General features: G+C 43.8%; 1 protein-coding gene across 1 annotated transcript in view; it reads left to right on the top strand.

The window, feature by feature from the left end:
• The window catches only part of ADAMTS17 (ADAM metallopeptidase with thrombospondin type 1 motif 17), a 345,625-nt gene that overhangs the window by 319,542 nt on the left and 14,868 nt on the right, over window positions 1–11,215 (top strand). The window contains exons 19-20 of the mRNA XM_003788635.1: window positions 5,290–5,494; window positions 9,056–9,208. Of these exons, the coding sequence (XP_003788683.1) occupies window positions 5,290–5,494; window positions 9,056–9,208 (358 nt within the window). The remainder of the gene's footprint in view (window positions 1–5,289; window positions 5,495–9,055; window positions 9,209–11,215) is intronic.

Consider the following 11,215-nt stretch of genomic DNA (forward strand, 5'->3'; position numbering starts at 1 on the left):
GAGAAGAGTGTACCAACAACCAACACTGTAGTTCCAGTAAACTAAACATCACACAGAAGATACAAATATGGTTATCAGGATACCAGTCTCATAGATTGACCAACAAACTTGTGGCAGTGGGATTGTATCATGATAACATACTTAAATGGTTGCATTCATCATATAAAGCTGCAACTTCTATTCAGGAAAACTTTTGGATGTTGATTTTTTTCACCAACAACAGAATTGTGATTTATTTGATTCATATGGTAGAAAGGCCAGACTATTGTGATGAATATGTACTCTTGGTGTGCAAAGCAGGAATCCCTACCCGACTTGTGGGAGTCATACCCTCTGAGCTGATTTTTCACTGGTCATGGTTTGCCTTGACCCAGGTATATATTTTTATCATATTTTCCTGAAAATAAGTAGCAAGAATCTTTAAGCAAAGCATTTTGTTTTGCCTGTCTAATTGAGTAGAATAATACAAACAAGATCCAAATTCCAAACTGAGACTAAGCTATCAGGTGCATCAGCCAATGAAGCTTATCAAACACGGACAATCTTACAAGTAAATACAATAAATTGAACTTGCTTAAAAGGATCTCGTCTGAGGAATGGCTTGTGGTTTTTTATCCCATCAGCCAGCCTATGCCTCTTCAGTGGAGAATTCAATCCATTGACATTTATTGAGAGTATCAATAATGGAATTATTGATGGAATTCTATTTATCTTATTATGAGATACTTTGTTGCATAGATTTATCCTTTGTACCATTGTAGAAGCTAAGCTCTGGCCTTTGGCTTCTAAGTGTTTACTTTGATGGTGGTCCATTGTGGTGTTCAATATTGAGAATAGGTCTAAGTATTTCCTGTATAGCTGGTCTGGTGACAAATTTCTTCAGGACTTGTATATCTGCAAAAGATTAGATTTCTCCATCAATTATGAAGCTAAATTTAGCAGGTTACAGGATTCTGGGCTGAAAATTATTTTGTTTAAGGATGTTGAAGGTGGATAATCTTGCTCTTTTGGCTTAGAAAGTTTTAGTTGAAAAGTATGCTGTCATCCTAATGGCTCTGCCTCTGGAGGTCAATTGGCACTTATTACTAGCTACTTGCAGAATTTTCTCCTTCATCTTGACTTTGGACAGGTTCATTACAATGTGTCTTAGAGAGGCTCTGTTAGAGTTGAGGTAACCGCGTGTTCATTATCCATCTGAATGGAGTATGTCAAGTTCTTTAGTAAAACTTGGGTAGTTTTTGTTTATGATAGTCTCCAGTAGGGCTTCCATACCTTTGGGACAATCTTCCTCTTCAGGGATTCCTATTATCTGTATGTTTGAACACTTCATGGCATCTCCTAGTTCTCTAAGCACCAGCTCTGCTTTCTCTCTCTTCTTTTCTGACTCTGTAACTATCTATGTTAACTCTGATGTTCTTCCTTCTCCAAGGTCTAACCTATTTTTGATATTTTCTACTGCTTCTTCACATTTTCTGACTGTCTCCTTCATTTCCTTACGTTCATCCATATATTCTTCTATATTCTACATATATCTCATCTGACTTTTGGTTCTGTCTTTCTATTTTCTCCTCCATTCCCTTTATTATCTTAATTATACATATTTTAAATTCCATTTCTGTCAGATTCATTAATTCTTTATAGGATGAGTCTTCTGTAAAAGCTGCCGTGTGGTCCCTTGGGAGAGTTGCTTTGTTTTGGTTTTTCACTGTGCCTAACCTTTTCTGTTGGTTCCTCCTCATGTGTGCTTTCTTCTTGTTCACCTCCCTATGCACGTTTTTTCTTGTCAGTTCCTCCTTTGCTTCAAATTACCTTGTCTCAAAGTTTATGTGATAAAGAGACCTCTTGGTGTGAGGCCATAATGAGGAGAAAGGTAAAGAGCCAGCAGGGAGAAACAGGGGAGAAGAAAGAAAGAGTAAAAGAAAGAGAAAGAAAGAAGGAAAGAAAAAAGAAAAGAAAAAAATGGAAGGAGAAATAACAGAAGAGTAAAGAGGAAAAAATACTTGGAGAACCGGAGAGAAAATTGTCAGGAAGACAGGCTGGGAGTAATGGTAAGAAATGGTATTGATCAGGACGTTGCTAAAGTCACACTTGTAACTCAAGGGTTTTTAGAGGACTGGACTGGGAGTGTTCCTCAAAATCAGGTGATCTTTACCAGCCTAAACAGAGCTAGGCTCTTCCTCTGCCAAAACTAGGAAGGGAAGCACAGGGCAAAACCAAAAAACACTAAGGAAATATTAAGTAAGAATGAAAACTGTATCCCCCTCAGCTCTCAGAAAAATTAGGTAAGAATGAAAGCTGTGCCCCCTCAGTTCTCAGAAAACAAACAAAAGGAAATAATATTAAGATAAGAATAGATAAAAGAAATTAAAAATATCGTTGTATCTAATAGAGGAGAGGGAGGGAATTGGAGTAAAGAATGAAAAGAGAAAGACAAGAAAAAGAGAGGGGAGAGCTTAGCTGTCGCAGAGGCGATTATTGTGGGAGAGATGAGAAAGGTAGAAGAGTCTCTGTCCAAAGAGAGAATGTACTGGAGTGAAGCATGCAGAGAGAATAAATTGAGGCTAAAATACTGCAACCCAAAAAGACAGGAGCTCTTGCTTTTGATGAAAGTAAAAATAGAGGTTAAGAAAAGAATTAACCATACAAATAAGCAAGAAACAGAACACATCAACACAAAATATCAAAAAGCTCTAAATGACCAAAAATAAGCAACCTCAGTAACAAATAAACAAAGGAACAACAACAAGAGAAAATACTAACAAGAAGAAAAAAAGAAACAAAATAAAAAACTAATTATGTGTATATAATTGTATATACACATAAAAGTGTATGTATGTGTGTGTATATATAGCAAGAGGGTCCGACTTTAGAAGGAATATATTTGTATTGCAAAATATTACCAGGACTTCAGGTGGTGCTGTAGTTTTAGGGGGCAGCAAGGCACTCATAGCTCAATGGTTAGAGTGCCAGCCTCATGTTCTCAGGCTGGCAGGTTCGAACCCAGCCTGGGTCTGCCAAACAAGAAAAAAAAAACCCAACTCTGAATATATTGAATTGTACTCTTTAAACGGGTGGATTGTATGGTATGTGAATTATATTTTCATGAAGCTGCTAAAAAATGGCTCTGCCATTTACTAGTGTCTGACCTTGTACAAGCCACTTATCTTCTCTGTGCCTTTTCTCATCTGTAGAATGACTCTGTGTAGGATGATTGCAAGAATCAAATAAATTAAATCATGTCAAGTGCTGAGAACATTGCCTAGTACATAGGAAGCTCTCCAAAATGTAATATCTAGAAAAACTTTTAAAGAACATATTTCTGTAAACCATGTTTTAGCAAAGTATGGAGAAACCTTTCTTTCTTTACCCCCTGCTCCTTCCCTTCCTTTCCCTCTTACTTTCTCTTTCTTTCCCCAGCAAATGAGAAGGAAACACTATGGTCCTAGGACCTTTTCCGGAAAACACAGGAAGATCTCAGATCCTGGGAAATCACTTATCTAAATTTTCAGGGTTGAACAAATATACCCAAGCCTAGAAATGAGTGTTTTTTAATTAGTATTTAAGGCTAAAAGTTGTTTCTTTCAGTAGTCCTCATTATTAAGCCTACAGGAGAGAACCTTCTCTGCCCTGCTGGGCCTCTGTGCAAGCAGAAATACCTGCTTCTAGAAAAGCTCACATTCACAGACCAGCACATCACTCCTTATGATGCGCTTCAGATTTTCATTTCCTCTTTTAAAAAACAAATATGTGAATAATATTACTTTTCAGGGAAATATATATGAGAACTCATAATTCTCAAGTTTTAAGTGGAGAGAGGTCAAGTCCAACGCTCACGTGCAGCTGTAAAGTGTCCCTCTGTGTCCCCCGGGAGGGTATCACAGCCCAGCTCAATAAGTCACAGTGCACCTCCTCACCCCGCTCCTTCTTTGCAGACATCTGTTCAATAAAAGTAGCCACATATCTTCAGAAATGATATATGGCGCGTGTTAAAGTTGAGTTTCAATCATTCTCATAACAGTTGCTGGCTACAGTCTGCCATGACTGTGGGAGGGACACAGTCTCTGGCAGACAGGAGAGGCCAATGCTGCCCAGAGTCCTTTAGGGAGTTTGTTGGGCAGGGTCTGGGAGCATGACATCCTGGTTCACCAGCCTCTGACATGTCACCTCCCAGCCCTCCACTGCCCGCAACACATAAAGTGAATGGAGTTGCAGGCACCCTGGGGAAGGCCTTGTCTCCCACAGTAAAGCAGAACAAAGTGTTTGCTTTTCCTGGGCCAGATGTCATAGGCCCCTGGCCAATGGCCCTGCACCAGGGAAGGGAGGAAGGGATGGATGCACAGACCTGCAGCCTCCCCTGCATGGCCTCTGCCAGGTCTCTGCCTGCTGTTTGTTTATCATCCAGCTCTCAGAGACAAGATAACTACAATAATAGCTGAAATCTAGGTGGGCTTGCACGTACCCGCCAGCATTATAAGCAGTTTCCAGGTGATACACTGCTTGTCCTCAGACTGCTCCAAGGGACGCATCATCATTCACATCCCTATCACATAAGCAGTGGGACCAAAAAGAAAAAGAGTGTCACTTGAGTGAGGCCCTCAAGCCTGAGGACAGAATGATGAGCCTGCCAGGGGGATTGGAAATCAGTTCCAAAGGAGGTGGCCTGGGACCAGAAGGAACAGTGTCGGGTGAAGGGACTAAGCCAGGCAGCTTAGGTCTTCTCAGCCCTACAGACACCTGCACCACCACGAGGTGCTTTAAGGCACTGCCATGTCTCACCTACAGGAGCCCCCTCCCAGGTCTTGCCACAGCCACACTTGTCCACTATAAGCTGGTGTCCACACAGAGCCCTAGGGGCTTTCTTGGAGCTAGAGGGGCATGTCACTCCTCTGTCAAAACCCCAGGACACCACCCTATTCAGACAAGAGCCACAGGGGCTGGCAGCACCCAGATGTCTTGCCCTTCTGCCTCCACATCCCCCTCACTCCTCTGCTCCCTCCCTCTCTCACCTGCTCTGGACTCCTTGTCGCTGCTCCACCAGGCCTTTGGCACCATCTGTGCCCTCTGCCTGGAAGCCTTTCTCCAGATAGCTGTGGGCTTACTCCCTCCCAGGCCCTGCTCAGATGTCAGCTCACCAGCTCTGCTTCAGTGCTCCAGAATTCTTCCCAGAGCTTGAGTCTGTGCCCCTCTCGTCTACCACAGGTCCATGATTCCGTGATCTGTCTTGAAGGCCTCAGGGAAACCGGCCTCCTGCCTCGGTCATTCTCTCTCTGTCTTTCCTCCCTCTGGCAGGTGGGTGGCAGGCCCATGGAGCCCCTGCTCAGCAACCTGTGAGAAGGGTTTCCAGCACCGAGAGGTGACCTGTGTGTACCAACTGCAGAATGGCACACACATTGCCACACGGCCCATCTACTGCGCAGGCCCCCGGCCAGCACCGGTGCAGAGCTGCGAAGGTCAGGACTGCCTGTCCATCTGGGAGGCATCTGAGTGGTCACAGGTGGGTGCCTGGGTTTGCTGCTGGGGCTAAAATCACCATCGGAGCTTCTAGGCCTCATCCACAGGAACCCCAACACAGCACCTGTCACCCATGGTGTTTAGGACAGGTTCCCTCGCATCACAGCCCTCACCTACCCACAGGCCTGCTCAGAGTTAGATTCTAGTTGACATATTCTCAAATTCAATGTGACATTACAACATGGCTACAAAAGCAAGAATATGTCTGGTACCCACCATGTGTTCGTGTTTGTATATGTTGACACCACAGTGAAAGTACTATTTGATCTCATTTCCCACAGAAGTTGTCACACAAAGGTGGCTAGACAGATGGACTCCCACTGACATTTCCGTTCTCTGCTGGACACTTCTGCACTGCAACATGGTCAGGTTGGGAAGGCCTCAAGGCTTCCCTTTAACTCCACAGCAGTGTGTAGGCTGCCTGAGTGGGATGCCAGTGGGGACAGCTTTTAGTGTAGAAGTCACAGTTACAAATCCCGTGCCATAAACCATTTTGAAAAGGGGTCAATGAAACCTAACATCTGCGTTTTGAAGGATGGTCCTGGGAAGATGATTGTGTCTTTGATAGTGTCATCTTCTGGGCTTTGCATTGACTTTGCATGGATTTTTTATTTTGGTTTTTTTTGTTATTGCTGATGTGGTTGTTTTTTTCTATTTTGACTTTGATTGCCTATTCAACAACAAAAAATAGCTGAATAAAGGTCACGCTTCCCTCAGGTCTCCCACCTAACATAGTCTAGGGGAACTCAAAAAGGCTCAATCCAAGACACTCTTCAGTGTGGAGAACATTAAAAGTTCCATTCTATAGGGTGGGCACAATGGCTCATGCCTGTAATTCCACACTCTGGGAAGCCAAGGTAGGTGGATTGCTTGAGCGCAGGAGTTCAAGACCTACCTGAGCAAGAGTGAGACCCCCATCTCTACTAAAAATAGAAAAACTAGCTGGGCATTGTGGTGGGCAGCTATAGTCCCAACTACTTGGGAGGCTGAGGCAGGATTACTTGAGCCCAGAAGTTTGAGGTTGCTGTGAGCTGTGATGCACTCTACCCAGGGTGACAGAGTAAGACTGTTTCGAGAAAATAAAAAATTTAAATTTAAAAAAAAGTTGTATTTTATTGCCCAACAGTTGGAATTATTTTAAATAAAACAGTAGTCAGCCCATTTTTAATGAACAAAATTTTATCATTGGTCGCTCTCGAACTGAGTTTAATTTTCAGACAGATTTACCCCTTGTGATATTTTAGGAAAAGAGGAGAGTTTTCAAATTTGCTGTTAGGTTTATTTTTTCTTTGTATGTACTTAGGTTTATAAGTTTCACATTCAAGAGACTTTATTTTTCTGGAAGGAGAGAGACAGGCATTCCGTCCCCCTGCTTTCCTTTTCCCAGGTGAGCCATAGGATCTCCAGGGTCTGGTTCTTGATCTAAGCAAGATTCATGCTTTAACCACGTCAACACCATACATTTTCCACTCAGAAACTCTTAGGGGGGAAAAAAATACCTCCTACCAAGACTGACGTCATCATTTATCATTGTAACACTGAAGAGTGTGATGTTTGGAAAATGTGAGATGATCGGAGTAAGATTTAAAGAAATTTTTGTATGTCTTTGCCTCTGTACACACCTAATCCTAGTCCTGAACTAGTATCCACACCATCAGTCTAATTCTGGCTCAGCCCCAGCTTGAACCAAATGCTTCCTCTAACCATTCAACTTGGAATCAAATCATCCTCTCATGAGAAGGTCACAAAAATGGTATTTCTGCTGCTTCACCACCTGCTGAAACCCCAAGAGCCTTTGTTCTTTTGAGTTTCATGTCTCATGGGCAAATTTTTACTGATGGCTTTTACTCAGCCATCACTGTGTAAAGGGGGAGGGTCACTCACTGTGTTCCTCACCCCCAGCTTCTTCCTGGCTTTATTAGAAGCAGAATTAAATACACATATTTAGAAGGAAGGAAAGGCAAGGAGTCCCTCTTGCCCTCAGCTCCCAGGCCCCATCCCTGATGGGAACCAAAGAGAGAAACTGAACACAGCCCCACCTGCAGCCCCTCAGAGGTGTATCAGTCAGCAGCACCCCCATCCTCAAGGATGAAGGCTTCAAGATAAGGGGTCTGTTGGCCAGAAATGGGCAGGACACTCAGTGCTTGAAGTACAAGAAAAAGAAAGGCTTGAGAGCAGAGCAAAGTCCCTCGAAAGCCACCCTTTGCCCTGCCTACAGGACCTAAGAAGTATGTCTGCTCTGGCAACTCCCCCAGGAACCCCCAGGCAGTTCCAAAGTGTATGTTTTTTCTAACACAAACCAGTCTAAATTAGTCTTGAAAAGAAACCCCACAGGACGTTGAGACAGAGAGCTGAATTGGATTCATAGGAAAGAGAAAGCTCAATACTATTTTTGGACAGATGTTAATGACAGAAATATCAAGAATAGTATTTGTCCTTTGCATATGTTTTTCAGTGGACACAGCAGAAATTTTTTTAAAAGTTGAGTTTGTTATAACTCTGAGTCACAGCTGTCACTGCCATATTTTTTGTAACCTGACCAAGTATGAATCTCCTTGGCAGAATCCCACCCTCAGCCCACTGTCTCCCTGAATTACTGTCTGCATCTATGGGGAAGTCACCTGCTGGTCCACACGCAGCATGTCAGAGGGTGGGCTCCCCTAGCCTGGCTTCCCACACACTTGTCAGGTTTGTCCTCCCCAATGCCACAAGGAGGCTCTTCCTGGTCTTCCTTCTCCTTTGGTTTTGGAGCTAGGAAGCACTCTTTCTACCCTAGGCACTGTCCCTCCCCAAACTCTTCTATGGGGCAGGCTGCAGGCAATGTGCCCTCTCTTCTGTCTCTTGTCACTCCCTCATGCTGCCTGAGGGCATGGGAACCCCGAACTCCTAGAGGTTTGCACATCATTCATCACCCCTCAGGCCCTCCCCCTGTCCCTTGCCAGGTCTCCCAGGAAGTAAGTAAATGGCCAATGGAACATTCCTTTGCTACCGTTCTTGGTGTTCACATTAAAACATTCGCTGTACATGGCTTTCCACCTGCCTTATGAGGAGTTACCTGGAGCTTCATTTTCTGTCTGCTCCTCCTTCTCCATCCCAAGTCAGGGCCTTTATCCCAAGCTGGCCCAGGCAGAGCAGGTGCACAGCTCAAAGGAGCCAGAGGCTCAGACCTCAGACCTGCTTTGGGGGCCTTGCCTTGCTCCATCTGGTCCCTGGCTCCCCTGCACTTATGAGTCCCCTCCCCTCCCCCCAGCAATTGCCCTTTGAATTAATGCACTACACTGGACTTTTGGGTCTGAAAAACAGCCACGGAATTCTGCTCCCTTCATTTGACCTTCTGCATGCCCCACCTCTTTCCACTCCTGACTCCTGCGTCCCTCCCTTAACACTGGTCTCTCTGAGGACATGGGACCTGCAGACTGTGAGCCTTCTGAGGTCCTCATCTTCGCATCTTTACACCAGGTGTGGCACATGGTAGGGATTTAATAGGTGTTCATAGACTTGAATCAAATTGGACTGGATTAAGTATTCCAACGGTGTCTTACAGTGTTCTGCCAGCTGTGGTAAAGGGACACGGAAACGGACAGTCACATGCACCAACTCCCAAGGGAAATGTGATGCCTCCATGAGGCCAAGAGCAGAGGAGGCGTGTGAGGACTACTCGGGCTGCTACGAGTGGAAAACAGGGGACTGGTCAAAGGTGAGGACAGCACCCTGGCATTTCTGCCCCCCACCACAGTGCAGGCGCTCAAGCTCTAGGAACTCAGTGAGGGGCCCCAGTTCTATGAGGTGCTCTCTGTCAAACCAGGCAAAGTCATGTTCTTTCCACACACTGCACCTACCCTTGACCTCATGTGCTTCCTCCCCAGCTTCTCGTGCCCACTGCACCAGCTCTGCCCCTCAGATCTCAGGAAGTTTCTGTTGTTTCACTAAGTGGCTGCAGCCCAGAGCGGGGAGAGCTGCGTGCAAAGCTGTGTGCAGTGTGCTGGCTGATTCAGAGGGTCCTGAGGGGACATCATTTCTATTCACCTCCAGGATCCTGGGACAAGGGTCTCTAGCATGCCGGGGTGAGAGAGAACAGGAGGATGTCTCAGAACCACTAGAGCAGCACCCTCAAGGGGCAAGAAAGGTTAAATAGCAATTAACTGCTATTTGGAGTAAAAAAGTTCTTTGGTCTTTGTTTTTTTTTTCTTTTTGTTAAATCCTAGCTGTGTACATTAATGCAATCATGGGGTACAATGTGCTAGTTTTATATACAATTTGAAATGTTTTCATCAAACTGGTTAACATAGCCTTCATGGCATTTTCTTAGTTATTGTGTTAAGATATTTGTATTCTACATTTAGAAAGATTCACATGTACCCTTGTAAGATTGACCATAGCTGTGGTCCCACTAATCATCCTCCCTCCACCCATCCTCCCCACTCCCCTCCCCTCCCTCTCTCCCTTCCCCATATTCTTGGGCTATAATTGGGCTATAGTTTCATAGTAGGGCTGAGTACATTGGATGATTTTTCTTCCATTCTTGAGATACTTTGCTAAGAAGAATATGTTCCAGCTCCACCCATGTAAATATGTAAGAGGTAAAGTCTACATCTTGCTTTAAGGCTGCATAATATTCCATGGTGTACATATACCACAATTTATTAATCCATTCATGGGTCAATGGGCACTTGGGCTTCTTCCATAACTTAGCAATTATGAATTGGACTGCAATGAACATTCTAGTACAAATATCTTTGTTATAATGTGATTTTTGGTCTTCTGAACATATACCTAGTAGAGGAATTGTAGGATCAAATGGCAGGTCTATGTTTAGATCTCTAAATGTTCTCCAAACATCTTTCCAAAAGAAACATACTAGTTTGCATTCCCACCAGCAGTGCAGAAGTGTTCACTTTTCGCCACATCCACACCAACATCTCTGGTTTGGGGATTTTGTGATGTAGGGGTGATAATCTTACTGGGGGTAAGATGATATCTCCAAGTGGTTTTGATTTGCATTTCTCTGATGATTAAGGATGATGAGCATTTTTTCATATGTCTGTAGGTCGTACACCTGTCTTCTTCAGAGAAGTTTCTCTTCAAGTCCCTTGCCTACCCTGAGATGGGATCACTTGTTCTTTTCTTGCTAATATGTTTGAGTTCTCTGTGGATTCTGGTTGTTAAACCTTTGTCAGAGACATAACCTGCAAATATATTCTCCCCCATTTTGAGGCCTGCCTGCTTGCTTTACTTACTGTGTTCTTGGCTGTGCAGAAGCTTTTTTGTCTGATCAGGTCCCAGTAGTGTACGTATTTTTGATGCTGCTTTAATTGCCCTGGGGGATCCTCCTCATAAAATATTCTCCCAGGCCTATTTCTTCAAAAGTTTTCCCTGTACTTTCTTCTAGTATTTTTATAGTTTCATGTCTTAAGTTTAAGTCATTAATCCGTGAGAGTCTACTTTAGTTAATGGTGAGAGGTGTGGGTCCAGTTTCAGTCTTCTACAGGTTGCCAGCCAGTTCACCCAGTACCATTTGTTAAATAGGGAATCTTTTCCCCACTGAATGTTTTTAAATGGCTTGTCAAAGATCAAATACTGGTAAGTAGCTGGGTTCATCTCTTGGTTCTCTATTCTGTTCCATACATCTACCTCTGTTTTTGTGCCAGTACCATGCTATTCTGATCACTATCAATTTAAAGTATAGTCTGAGGTCTGGTAGCAT

Source organism: Otolemur garnettii, unplaced genomic scaffold (assembly GCF_000181295.1).
Source record: "Otolemur garnettii isolate 467f Iridium unplaced genomic scaffold, OtoGar3 scaffold00029, whole genome shotgun sequence".
NCBI lineage: Eukaryota > Metazoa > Chordata > Mammalia > Primates > Galagidae > Otolemur > Otolemur garnettii.